General features: G+C 42.8%; 1 protein-coding gene across 8 annotated transcripts in view; it reads right to left on the bottom strand.

The window, feature by feature from the left end:
• The window catches only part of usp25 (ubiquitin specific peptidase 25), a 193,253-nt gene that overhangs the window by 46,977 nt on the left and 131,841 nt on the right, over window positions 1–14,435 (bottom strand). For 6 of the 8 annotated variants that reach the window (XM_068041273.1, XM_068041272.1, XM_068041269.1 and 3 more), the window contains 3 exons: window positions 13,012–13,107; window positions 5,576–5,754; window positions 234–312 (listed from right to left, as the gene is read on the bottom strand). In XM_068041273.1, the coding sequence (XP_067897374.1) occupies window positions 234–312; window positions 5,576–5,754; window positions 13,012–13,107 (354 nt within the window). The remainder of the gene's footprint in view (window positions 1–233; window positions 313–5,575; window positions 5,755–13,011; window positions 13,108–14,435) is intronic. The other 2 variants (XM_068041275.1, XM_068041274.1) reach the window with 1 other exon arrangement.

Genomic DNA, 14,435 nt, shown 5'->3' on the forward strand with positions numbered 1-14,435 from the left:
GACTAGGACAAGACAGGTGCAGTACAAATACCAGCACAGACTAGTTGAGTCGAATGGATTGTTTCTGTGCTGTAACTATCCTTGCCCACACATGAAGAATGCCCAAGCCCCAAAAGGTGGCAACAAATGGTTTCCTGAGCAAAAGTCAACATCTTCAGGAGGAAGCTGACATTTAAATAGCCACTTCAGATTTCCATCCAGGAACCATGTTCCTATAATGTCACCTCACTTACCTCATACTCTTCCATGTTGACCTCCTTAGGTTTGATCAGCTCAAGTTTGGCCCGAGCAATTTTCATTACATTGCGACACCTGAAAAATATTGGGAGTAGAATTAGCTTGAATTAAAACAAACTGCTTGCACATAGGAACATAAGAAATAGGACCTGTAGAAGACCAGTCTGCGTCATCATTCAGTATAATCATGGCTGATTGTCTGCCTCAAAGCCACTTTCCCGCTCACCTCCCAAACTCCTTAATTCCGAGACACCAAAAATCTATCACAGCCTTAAATACACTCAGCGGTGAAGCATCCACAAAATTACAAAGATTCACAACCCTTTGAGTGAAGCAATTTCTCCTCATCTCAGTCCTAAATGATTGCCCCCTTATCCTGAGACTGTGTCCCCCTGTTCTAGATTCCCCAGCCGAGGGAAACAACCTTTCTCTGTCTACCCTATCAACCTCCTTCAGAATCTTGTATGCTTCAATGAGATCACCTCTCATTCTTCTAAACCCAATTTACGCAGCCTCTCATTCTAGGAACCAATCTAGTGAACCTTTGTTGGTTACCTCAAGTGCAAGTATAATCTTTCCTTAAATATGGAGACCAAAACTGCACACAGTACTCCATGTATGGTCACACCAAAGCCCTGTACAATTGTAGCAAGACTTCCTTATAAGGGGGATGTCAGGGGAAGGTTCTTTACCCAGAGAGTGGTCGGGGCATGGAATGCCTTGCCTGGGGAAGTTGTTGAGTCAGAAACTTTAGGGACTTTCAAACGGCTTTTAGATAGGTATATGGATAAAGGAGAATGATGGGGTATAGATTAAATTGTCCTTGACAGAGGACAAAGGATCGGCACAACGTCGTGGGCCGAAGGGCCTGTTCTGTGCTGTATTTTTCTATGTTCTATGTTCTATGTTCTTATTCCTACACTCCAATCCCCTTGCAATAAGGCCAACATGCCATGTGCCCTCATAATTTCTTGCTGCACCGGCGTGCTAACTTTGAGCTCCTTGTACAAGTACACTCAAGTCTCTGTGATCAATATTTATAAAGTTTCAGGCCTTTCAAAAAAATATTCTGCTACTCTATTACCAAAGTGAATAACCTCTCAATTCCCCACATTATACCACATCTGCCACCTTGTTGCCCATTCACGTAACTCGCCTATATCTTTTTGTAGCCCCTTTGTGTCCTCCTCACAGCTTGTAATCCAACCAAGCTGTGTATTGTTAGCAAACTTAGACTAAGAGACCAAGACTAATGTATCTAAGTCATTAATATAGCTGAGGCCCCAGCACTGATCCTTGCGGCACTCCACTAGTTACAGTCTGCCAACTTCAAAATGCCCTGTTTATCCCTACTCTCTGCTTTGTCTGTTAACCAATCCTCTATCCAAGCTAATATATTACCCCCAATTCCAGAAGCCATTATCTTGCAGATTAACGTTTTGTGGCATCTTATTGAATGCAGTTTGGAAATCCAAGTATACTACATCTTCTGGTTCCCCTTTATCTACCCTCCTTTTTATGTACTTGTAAAAGCTCTTACAACTTGATTTTACATTCCTGCCTAGTTTACTCTTATATTCTATTTGTTGTCTTTTTATCAACTATTTGGTCACCCTTTGCTGATTTCGAAAGCATTCCCAACCCTCAGACTTACTACTAATCTTATTCAATATTATAAGCCTCTTATTTTAATCTAATACTATTCATAACTTCCTTAGTAGGCCACAGATGGATTTTTCTTGCTGAGTTTTTTTTTAATGAAATCTACTTTTGTTGAACATTTTGAATTGTTTCTTTAAATGTTTCCCATTGTTTACTTCCTGCCAGATCTTTTAGTCTATTTACCTAATCAACCTTAGCCAGTTCTCCTCTCACAGCTATGTAATTGGCCTTGTTTAAATTTAAGATTCTTGTTTGGGACTGGAGTATGTTGCTTTCAAACTTAATATGGACTTCAATTGTATTACAATCACTCCTCCTCCCCACCACCTTGAGGGACTTCTACTATGAGACTACTAATTAAACCTGCCGCATTGCATAAAACTAGATCTAAGATAGCTTTACCCCTAGTTGGTTCTACAACCTATTGTTCCAGGAAACCGCCACAAAAGCATTCTACAAACTTATCTTCCAGACTAGCTTTGCCAATTTGATTTGTCCAGTCTATATGAAGACTCAAGTCCCCTACAATTATTACATTGCCTTTGTTACAAGCTCCAGTTATTTCTTGCTTAAGGCTCTGTCCATCTGCATAACTATTGTTAGGGGGCATATAAACTACTCCCACCAGCATTTTCTGACCCTTGTTATTCCTAATCTCCACCCATACTGATTCTACTTCCTGATCTTCTAAGCCAAGATCTTTTACCACTACTGTCCTTAAGTCATCCTTTACTATCAGGGCTACTCGTGTTATGGGCAACACAAAAGAAAATATTTGCACTTATATAAAGCTTCATCACGTCTCTCAGAAACATTTCAAAGCACTTTACTACAATTGAAATACTACTGATGTGTAGTCACTATCGTGTAGGGAAACATAACAGGTGGTGTGGTAGGTGCTGACTCTATCACCTTTAAGAGGGAGCTGGACCAGTTCTTGACTGGGGCAGAGATCACGTCATAAAGAAGGTAAGCAAATTAATAGGTAACAAACTCTTGGTCTATCTGATCTCTTCGACAGGTTTTAATCACTTGAGGGGATTCATGGATGAATTGCCCAAAGTTATTTTTTCTTTTCAACTATATCAGACATGGTTCAGTGGGTAGCACTTTTGCCTATGAGTGAGAAGGCTGTGGGTTCAAGTCCCACTCCAGAGATTTGAACACAAGAATCTAGACTGGCACTCCCAATGCAGTACTGAGGGAGTGCTGCATTGTCAGAGGTGCCGTCATTCGGATGAGATGTTAAACTGATACCCTGCCTACCCTGTGACATAATAGACCCCACAGCACTATTTCTGGTCAATATTTATCCCTCAATCAACATCAGTAAAGCAGATTATCTGGCCACTACATTGCCATTTGTGGGAGCTTACTGTGCGCAAACTGGCAGTCGCCAACAGTGACTGCACTTCAAAAATACTTCACTGGTTGTAAAGTTCTTTGGGACATCCCGAAGCTGTGGAACGAGTTAGATAAATCTAAGTCTTTTTCTGCTTTTTATTAGCCTTGGGATCTTTTCTCAGGTGTTATGTCTCTCCCTGGAAATTGCCTGACTGTGGGTGGTGAGGAGGTTGGGGGCAGGTGTGGGAATGGGCATGAAATTTCTGGTAACGATGCTCCCATCATCAGGAGTGTTGGTCAGGCTTGAAGTACTAACTGACCATTTCCTGCCGTTTTCATATGGTTGTACGAAAAAAAACTTATTTTGGTGATGTTGGTTGAATAACAGAAGAAGAAATCCCTGCTCCTCCATCCCCGATCGTCTCTGAATAGGGTCTCTAACGTGCCTTTAAATCGTCTGAACAGGCCTTGGTTTAATGCCTCACCCGAAGGATGGCACTTGGGATAAGGCAGCACTCCCTCAGTACAACACTAGTTTGTTGGCCCAGATTATGCTCAAATCCTGCAGCAGGGCTTGAGCCCATTGTCTCTTCATTGAGAGCGAAGTGCTACCAGCTAAGCCAAGCTGACACCAATTTCTTCTACTTATTACGTCTGCAAGTCAGATCTATCTACTGATATTGATTAAAGTGATCTTTTTTTCCCCTTGCGCTCTCTCCTTTCTCACCAAAATCCCTCTATTTGTCTTTTCACAGGTGCCGGCTGACCTCAAGTATGTCAGGTCAAGTGGTCATGCTGACTGAATGAGCCTGGGCATTATCCGGTGAGGGGGGGGGGGGGGGGGGTGGTCACAGCTACACTCTATCCTGTCTTCACCTGACATTCACACACAACACTTTGCAGCACTGGTTATGCTTAAGAGCAGAAATTCTGCCTGATACTTCTCTCCCCTTGCTGTTCTGAATTTTTTTCCCCCAAAAATATACTTTATTCATAAAATGTGCAAAAAGATATACACTAATTCTAGTGTGGCATGTAAAGCGCATTACAGATCAATTTGGTTAACTGCAGTACATGTTTCAGGTGTACATGAAGGATCTGATGGAGAGAGCCCTTCACCCCACCAGCCAAGCCATGTCATGGTGCTTGTTTGAATGTTCTGGTGATTGCTGATCTGAATGCTTCCATTGCACTGAGATCAGTTAACTCACCATAGACTGGGAACAAACCTGGGACCTGCTGACCTGTATGACTCAAATTCCACAGTAGCCAATGTTTTTATGAACTGACCCACTGCAGAGGTAAAGTAGTAACTCAGCAGAGATAAATGTAATTAATGAGCTTCTAAGCTTAAATAAAGGTCATAAATAATTGTCAACTTAATGTTCCTTATTTAAATAAGTTTGAATGGAAGGCTTTGGAAGTTGAAGAGGTCTGATTAAATGTCAAGGGTCATAGGGAGTTTACTGTATTCCAAATCAATCGAATTCAATGTTCAATATAAGATGCTAAAGATTTGAATTAGTGCCAGCCCAATTTCAGATATCCGGCAGGCTGAAGAAGGGACATTATGCATGCAAGACTCACAGAAACCGTATTTCAGATTTTCCCTGGTTTCATCTCCTGATATCATTGATCCTTGCTGAGTTACGTTTTGCCAACTTTAACATCCCAACTCTGCATGGCTGGAGTTAACCTAACTCGGCACAGATTGACAGGGGAACCCAAGGCCCAGAAGTCTGTTTAGCTGAATCAGGCGGTGCTTCGACCTGCATGGCAGTGTAAGGCTGGCTCGCAAAGGGTCATGTAAACACACCTGACATGCGAGAGTTAGCAGGATCATTGCCTGCATTTTCCACTCGACTTTTAGCATCAGCCGTGGCTCAGTGGTAGCACTTTTGCCTCAGATTCAAAAGATCATGGGTTTGAGTCCCACTCTAGAGACTTGACCACATAATTCAGGCTGACACTCCCAGTGCCAGGACTGAGGGAGTGCTGCAGTGACAGAAGTGACATCTTTCAGATGAGACGTTAAACTGAGGCCCTGTCTGGCGTCTCAAGTGGATGAAAGAAATCCAACGGCACTGCTTTGAAGAAAAGCAATAGAGCTCTCCCCAGTGTCCTGGCCAATATTTATCCCCCATCATCAGTAGTAAAAAAAAAATTACCTGGTCATTATCGCATTGCTGCTTCAGGGATCTTGCTGTACGCACGTTGAATGCTACGTTTCCTACACAGCAATAATGACTAAACTTAAAAAGTAATTAATTGGCTGTGAAGTGCTTGAGGGGCACTTATTTGACATTTATGAAAACAATAAATCACTTTTTACCGTTCATCAAAATTGAGATTTCGATCTGCAAACTGCTCCAATAGTGTCCGCTCGATGATCTTCTTTGGCGCCTCATTGTGCAGGAAGTAGACAACCACATGTTTTAACCGGTTATCGTTCTCCAGTGCAGTATCTTCCTGGGCCAGCCTGACCAAACGGGAATACTCCGCTGTGAAAGCCTGGAGAGAAAAAGAACCCACCGGAAATGCATTCAGAGAACGCTGTCACTGCTCCGAGCTGCCGGGTAGCATTCATGCCCCATGCCGGGGTATTCATGGCAAGATTTAAAGGAAAAAAAACAGCCGCTAGGATCTGTCAAAGCTCCCGCGGTAAAAGCGAATCCATTACCTAACGGCACACAACTACATCTCAACTCCAAATGGGTCCCTTGTTAATGCTCGAGTGAGCGCTCTGGTCAGTCAGTTGAGTTGCTAAAAAGCCTATCCGTTCAGACAGAACAAAGAGGTGCGAGGGTTTGATTCCCACTCTGTGAGCTGGGGTGGGGTGTTTCAATTGACCTCAATAGTAATGGGTTATGGATGGAAGAGGTAGGAACAGAGAAAGAATAAGTCACTTGGGACTTCATGAACCCGATCACTATCCTCCGACTCATGCTGGAAATGCACAAGTTGACTAAGGACATGATTGGCCTCAGCTGAGAGGTGTCCTGCCATGAAACTGCATGTCAACTCTCTGTTGCAAATCACCCATGATGGATCACCACTTGGGCAAAGGCACTTTAGTGCAGTGCAGCAATACACCAGTAAAGGTTCAACGTCTCACAGGAAGGGGGGGCGGGGAAGAAATAAAATTCTACCTTTCAAGCTTTAGTGCCAGAATCACAGGGCTCTCTGCCTTCTGCAAATTCCACTATTTTCGTGGCTGGTCCCTCCCTTTATTTTTTAAAAGGCTTCTTAACCCTTCTCTCCTACCCAACTGAAGGGACAGAGGAGCAAACCAGTTGCTTGCTCTGAGCTCACTGCCAGCAGTATTGTGCTACCAACAGCTTGGGCACGAGCAACATCTCTGGGATTACTCCCCAGTTATTCTGAGACAGAGGCAGAAAGGAGGATGGAACACATTATCACCTTGTTTCCATTCATTACCTCCATTGTACAGGCCAGTAGAGAGATGAGCAATATAGGACAATTAACTGTGTCAATAAACTCAGCCCCATTCCAGCCATTTTAAAATGACTCGGTCACTTCCCCCCACTTTTCTGCCCTGTCGGATGATATTGCACCACAAGTTTTAAAAATCACACTGAGAAAAGGGGAACCACATAAGGGTGGTGGTACAGTATAATCAACTCAGGATCTCAAACCTCAATACGTTATAACTAGAACAAGAATTCAATTGGATTGTTCGTTAAAAAGCTTTTGCCGTTAGCAACTGAATTTGAGGGATTTGCCTTTAAAAACAAGTTAAAGGATGGGCTTGTTGCCGTTCATGCAAGTGCATTCAATGTGCGTCTCAAAACGATCACAAACAGTACACACAAGCAAAACATGTAGCTACTGGAATACTTCCATTTTCTCAGAAAGGGTTAGGTGCTTGCAGGTGAACCAGTTTTTGGAATGCAATAATGAACTATGCACACTACATTGTGTAGCTTCACATTCCATATTCTCTTATTGGGTTGGGCAACCCTGGCAGGCATATGCAACCCTGACCTTTAGCTCTCCAGGTGGCTCAATTGATAGACAGTGCAGCCATACGAAGGAAAAGTCCCCGGTTAACCTTCTGAAGCTGGTCCCAAGTCTGGCCTGACAGCAGACCATATACATACAAGGACTGGCAGTGGGAAAAAAATCTGCCTGATCGCTATCCGCTGAATCCTCCCAGAAACTGCAAATTTGTGGATGTTGAGCAAGTAACATTCGGAAGAGGAGGAGGTCAAATCTGCACCTCGATCCATTTACTTTCTCTGCTTAATATCCCTCGATATTCTTACCCAACTTAAATCCACCTCAGTAACAAAAATTTCAATTGACCCAGCACCCATAGCATCTTAAGGCAGTGAGCTCCAGTTTCCACTATCCTTTCTGTGCTACCTGATTTCACTCCTAGATGGCCTAGCTTTAATTTTATGTCCCCTCGATTAGGATTGCCCCACCAGAGGAAATAGTTCCTCTGTATATAGCCTATTGAATCCCTTTAGCATTGTTGTGGTGCCATGGTGGAATAATTTGTCAACATTTACTTTCTAGGCTTGCGTGTGGAGAATGGACTCTTTGTAATGAAAGTCATCTGTGGAACTCTACCACAACGCCTTCCTGATAAAAAGGAATAAAAAATGATGGGAGGGTGTGAGGAGAAAAAATTGCTGGATGTGCCCTACATAAAACTATTTTTATGCCGTGCAGCGACACATTTAAGTTGGGTTTTACAGGGAGCTCAGTGAGATGGAAGCCATTATCTGTCAGCATGTTACATACAAAGAGCAACAGGTCCTTTCGCACAACAGATTAAAAGCACCAATACAAGACATACAGGTGGCCTGATAGAGGTCTTTATATTGATTAAGGGCTTCAATAGGGAAGACGCAGAGATGATGTTTCCACTGTGTGGCTGTCCAAAACTAGGGGATGCCAGCCAAGTACATGAAGGAGAAAGGAATAGAAAGATACACTGATAGGGTGCAATGAAGCAGAGTGGGAGGAGGCTCATGTGGAGCATAAACAATGGCATGGACCATTTGGGCCGAATGGCTTGTTTCCATGCTGTAAATCTGGTGTGTGTTAGCAGGCCCTGGCAGCTTTGCCACACAGAATTGTGCTATTAACCTCATCATTGTCATATTATTGTGCACGTGTGTTTGACATAAGTTCGGGAAACTCAAGGGTGCCTTAGTCTGGTTTTATAGTGCATGAACACAAGGCACTCACTGAAGCATTGTAGAAATTCTGGCTGTCCAGTTCTGGATCCCACACTTTAGGACGTGAAGACCTTTAAGTGGGTACAGGGATGAGAGTCTTCACTTTCATGGAGGGACTACAGAAGCTGGGATTAATCTTCTTACAACAGAAAAGGTTAAAGAGAGAGATGTTTGGGATTATGAGGAACTTTGGTTTCGTAGATAGAGAGAAACTGTTACCACTGACAGGACATCAGTAAACAGCGGGGACAGATTTACCAAAATTGCCAAAATCTCCAGGAGGAAAATTAGGAGAAATTTTTTTAAATGCAGCAAATTGTTACTATCTGGAGTGCACTGGATGAAAGGGCATTGGAAACAGGTTCAAACTTAACTTTCTAAAGCAAATTAGATACAGATTTGAAAAGGGAAAAAAATGCAGGGCTATGGGCAAAGTGTAGCAGTGAGCGGGACTAATCGCACAACTCTGTCAAAGAGCTGGCACAGAACGACAGATCAATTGGCCTTCTTCTGTATGGGTTGATTCTGCGAAATCTAGAATGTTAACAAGCTTTGGAGAAGTTGAGGTTTTGTTAAAAGGACATATTATTTCCTGGAAAACCTCCCAAATTGATCCTCACCATCGCCTGAAAAGAACTGTTCTAGAAAGATCCCAGTAACAGCGGTCTACGTGTATTTGGGACGCCAAACCAAAAAGGGACAACTGACATCTTTCCATATCATCGCTTTTTTCTTCAAGAATTAGCGAGTATTTGGCCAAAGTATTCTTTTTTTTGTCCTTTTGTAAAGAGCTCTAAAGAGACAATCTCTATTTTTCAGTGAACTGGTGTATGTGTGTGTGGGTGTGTGTGGGGGTGGGGGTGGGTGGGGGAGCTAAGGTAAAAGGGAACTTTCATATTTCACTGTGTGTTAATGCTTTGCTTCAGTACAGGTTAAGGCTGGTTTTATAATAAACTGATAATTTTGTTGTTTATTAAAGAAACTTGATTGGTGTGTGTTATTCTGGGATAAAGAGTACAGTATATGATTGACTGCATCGGTAACTGGGTAAACACTTAAATATATGTTGCGACCTGTGAAGAAGTGGAACTAGAAATGACAGTGCACTCCTTTCACTCGGTCATAACAAGATCAACCAGAAGTGGGAACCCTAGCTAATATTTCTCCCTGCCTTCTCTACTCCAGAAGCACTGGGGGTGAAATGCAGAGCCTTAACTGGAATCAGCATAGACCCTGGAACCTTCTACTCTGCATAGCTCAGCACTGCACTGGACAGTGTCATTACTAGACTAACAGATAAGCTATATACGTAAAGACAACAGCATCCCTCACCTATTCTAATTGATGGACCTGCTGGTACGGAAATTAGATATGGCTGAGATAAGATGGCAGGTTAAACGCTGTGCTGAAAAGCAGCAACGCAGTTCACAAATACAAACCTTTAATTGGATGGAACATTTTGATAACAGTATCCTGTGTGTCATTTTTACAGCTTTTACGTTGGGACGAGGAGGAGGATTTAAAAAGGCCACAATGGTTAGATTTTGATGTTAATTTTTGCCCTGTCTGAACAAAAAAAATCTGGCATAAAAGTTTAAAGACAATAACTTAATGCAGGTAAGGTTTAAGCTTTTCACAAAACACAAACATTCTAGGTGTGAACAGCAGTAACAATACTCTAATTCTTAATTAAACTGTAATTACTAGGGAAAAAGGAAACCAACTTATTGGTGAATTTTTAAATTCAATGCCAATTTAGTTCTCTCTTCTCTCAAAAATGGTGGCTCTCTGGTACCCTTAAGCAAGTGGCTATTTGACATCAGCAGTTAAGTGCCAGCAAGCAATGCGACTGTGAAGGGCATCATTGTCAAGCTCGAGCCCATCCTCATGCTTTCTCACACACAAACAAACAGATGAGCAAGCACTCTGCAGCAGGAATCACTGGAGATAGCAATCAGCAATAAGAACCCTGGTCAACTTTCCCCCAGCTGGCAAATTAACAACCCCAAGCCTCCTTTACAAATAGTTATAAGTAAATTGACAGGATACTGAACTGATTTCATTTGTTAGCATGTTGAGCATCACTTCTGGGATTTTGGTTTAAAGAGAGCCTGGTCTACTGGCAATATGAATACTTTAAAAAAAAGATAAGCAAAATGACTTTAGCGAAATTGATACAGATCTATAGGGCTTTAAGGTGAAATGAGTTATGTTGGTTAATGAGGTTGTAAGCACAATGCAAACTGTGCGTGTGTTGGATTAAGACTTCAGCCAGGTACTCCCTACACTGCTCGATTTATAGCATAAGCAATGAGTTCAGTGGCACAATGCAACAATGTGGGAAAAAAAGATCTTGTTCGTGGAGAAATGCAACGTGTTTCTTTCCACAATCTCCTTTTGGGCAATTCCTGATTAATGGGTATTGGGTTGGGAGGTGAAAAGGTGAAGAATGGAGGCCGGATGTCTCCTCTTTGCTGCCTTGCCACATCAGGAGTCATGGCTCAGTGGGTGGCATTCACGCCTCTGTGCCAAAAGAGTGTGGGTTCAAGTGCCACTCCAGAGACTTGAGTGCAAAATCCAAGCTGATACTCCAGTGCAGGGCAGAGGGAGTGCTGTACAGTCAGATGTGCTGCCTTTCAGGTGCGACTTCACGCTGAGACTGTCGGCCCTCCTAGGTGGATGCAAAAGAACTCATGAGGCTATTCTAAGAGCAGCTTGGGAGTTCTCCTTTGTGTCCTGGTCAATATTTATTCTGGAAGCATCACTAAAACAGATAATCTGGTCGTTTTCACATCTCTGTTTGTGGGAGCTTACTGTGTGCAAACTGACTGCCAAGTTTCATACACTGCAACAGTGACTACACTTCAAAAGTAATTAACTGGTTGTAAAGAACTAAAGTCATGAAAGGCACTATAGAAATGCAAGTCTTACGATCTACCTTGGTAGCCTGATTTAAAGCAGCATTGGCAGAGGCCAGATAACCACATGTCCACATGGGGGGGGGGGGGGGGGGGGGTGAGAGAGAAGGGGAGAAGTGGGGGAGAGAGAAGGGGAGAAGAGAGTAGGGGAGAAGGAGGGGAGAGAGAAGGGGAGAAGGGGGGGAGAGAGAAGGGGAGAAGGGGAGAAGGGGGGGGAGAGAGAAGGGGAGAAGGGGGGGAGAGAGAAGGGGAGAAGGGGGGGGAGAGAGAAGGGGAGAAGGGGGGGGGAGAGAGAAGGGGAGAAGGGGGGGAGAGAGAAGGGGGAGGGGAGAAGGGGGTATCAGAGAGCTACACAGCATAGAAACAGGCCCTTCGGCCCATCGTGTCTGTGCTTGCCATCAAGCACCTATCTATTCTAATACCATTTTCCAGCATTTGGCCCATAGCCTCGTATGCTATGGCATTTCAAGTGCTCATCTAAATACTTCTCAAATGTTGCGAGGGTACCTGCCTCCATCAACCCGTCAGGTAGTGTTCTGAAATGTATAAAACGAGTAATTTTCTATTAAACTTGTAGTGTCTTACAAATTATTGGGGATGAAAGTGCCTCCTTACTTCTAGCTTGTGTGTAGATTTTGTGCTCATTATGCTTTTTATTTAAAAACGAGATGCAAGCTTGAATAAAAGCAACAGCTGAGAAAAACATGAATTAGAAAATGCAGATTAGATTATGGGGAGGGTTAAGGTGGGGATTGGATGAAAATAGTTATTAACCTCCCGCCCCGACTCTCCAATACCATTCTGTGTACCAGACAATAGAAACGCAGTTTCACTCAATCCCAGAAACTTACGAAGTTTAAGTCAGCTGCTATAGTTAAGCAAATCACAGACCATAACGGAAGGATAAATTTCAAAACGTCATTAAAATCCCTCAAATCCTAATAATCAACATACTGCATAACACATACCCGTAATCTAACAGCAATAATGAACTCAAAAATCGTGCATTCCCTTTCACTTCAAACTGTTCGGGAGCCCCACAAACACTGATTGGGAAATGGCAACAGTCAGTGCTGGAAGAGTAGATAGCAGAACCTGTTTTGAAAGCACATTCCTAAACACTTAGCCTTATCCAGCACTTTAGATATGAAGATGACTAAATACAGTACAGCTAAGTAAATATTGTATTATAGGTAAGCATACATTACATTAAATGTCTGATGGACAGGTCACTGGGCTGGAAGCATTGGTCTAAAATTACATTTCTGAGGACAGGACGTTAGGGAAGAAAGGGAAGCAGGCAAAGGAAAGAACAGTGAGAGAAGAGGGGCAAGTGGAAGAGATTAAAAAGTGTAAGTGGCAGTAAAGAGGTGAGAAAAGTTGAGGAGGGAAGACAGGAAATGAAAGGAAGGAAAGATTGAAAAAAATGAAAGAGTGACAGAGGGAGAAAGAGAAATGAGGGAAGGAGTGAAAGAATGAAGAAGGGGAAGGGAGCCAATCAATATTGAATACGGAGTCTGTGATCAGAATAGATCATTACAAGCCCTTGAGACAAAACGCACGATGCTGAGTTCAATAATGCTTTCATATGCAACAACAGACAGCACTCAATCACACAATGAAATAAAGGGAGTGTGTACCTTGAAGAAACCCGCCTCAGGACCATGTCTGTCATACACATTCCTGGCTTTACCTATAGCCATGATAATACCTTGCATGGTTGGGGTCAGCATGACCTGCCAACAAGGGGTCGTAGGTAAAAAGTCAGATATGGATAAAGCTATTCAAAACACATGAATTGGCAACAATTTTTTTTAAATTTTATTTTCTTAAATAAAAAAGTTCACATAAGGAAAGAGTATGAAACGAAAAGCAGTTTAAATTACCTTAAAATGATTAATGCTACATGAAGTAAGCAGCGAATAAGCAATGGCTTTTATATGCTTCGTATATAAAATTAAAAAGCAACTGAAATGCAGCATGCACAAAAATCTGAAAATAACGTGATTTTATTTGCCCTGCAAATGATGAGAGCTTGGTGCAGCTGTGAAATACAGATGTTCATCAACATGCTGCCCATGAAGCAGTCCACAAACGCTCAGCTGTACACTGAATGTGATTCTCTCTTTCATGCGTTTAATTTAAGCTATCAATACATGTTGATTAGGTCCCTTACTCAGAAATATAGAATCATACAGCACAGGAGATGGCTATGCAGCACATCATGCTTGTACCGGGTTTTTGAAACAGCTATCAAATTGGTGCCACTCCCCTCTCCGAGACCCCAAACCTGCCCCTGCCACACAGTCCTGCCAATTTTTCCTTTTCAAGTATTTATCCAATTCCCTTTTGAAAGTTACCATTGAATCGGCTTTCACCGCCCTTTCAGGCAATGCATTCATAGAATTGCCTAGAATTTACAGCACCAAAATAGGCCATTCTGCACAAGTGATCTATGCTGGTGTCTATGCGCCACAAGCACATTTGTGCACATATCTAATAATTTTTTTAAAATATAGCTATAAATTTCAGTCCACGGTGTCTTTTGAACTTCCTTCAACAGGGGAGGGGAGAAATACTAACAAAAGTGAACTTAAGGAAAAGGAGAAAAGAAACCTGGTTAATAGGTTTTTTTTTCTTTCTCTCTCTGAATGTTCTCTCTCCCTCCTTTGAAGGTGCCAGCTCTTGCTGGGGAACTGTTCCACAGATAGACCTCAAATAGCCACACCCGAGGGCTTGTATTCTTGAAGTTGATGCTGGTAGGATATTTGAACGAGGGAATCATCACAGCCAAGCCCGTTGCCCCCGTCAGTGGTGGTAGGGGGTGCGGGAGGCAGTGGACGATGCTCTGGCAGGGATCGGCAGACACCAATCAAGAACAGGAACCCTTCCTGCTGTAAGGTTTCTGAGATAAAGACACTGAAGTCAACTAAAATGGTCCTGGTGCTGCCCCCTGCTGAGATCAGTTAACTGGAACTAGAAACTGTGCCTGGTTTCAACTGGGAAAGGGTTTTGGGCAACCAGATTGATCTTTCGCACCTCCGGTTGGGCGAGTACAAGCTGC

The sequence above is a fragment of the Heterodontus francisci genome, chromosome 10 (assembly GCF_036365525.1).
Source record: "Heterodontus francisci isolate sHetFra1 chromosome 10, sHetFra1.hap1, whole genome shotgun sequence".
NCBI lineage: Eukaryota > Metazoa > Chordata > Chondrichthyes > Heterodontiformes > Heterodontidae > Heterodontus > Heterodontus francisci.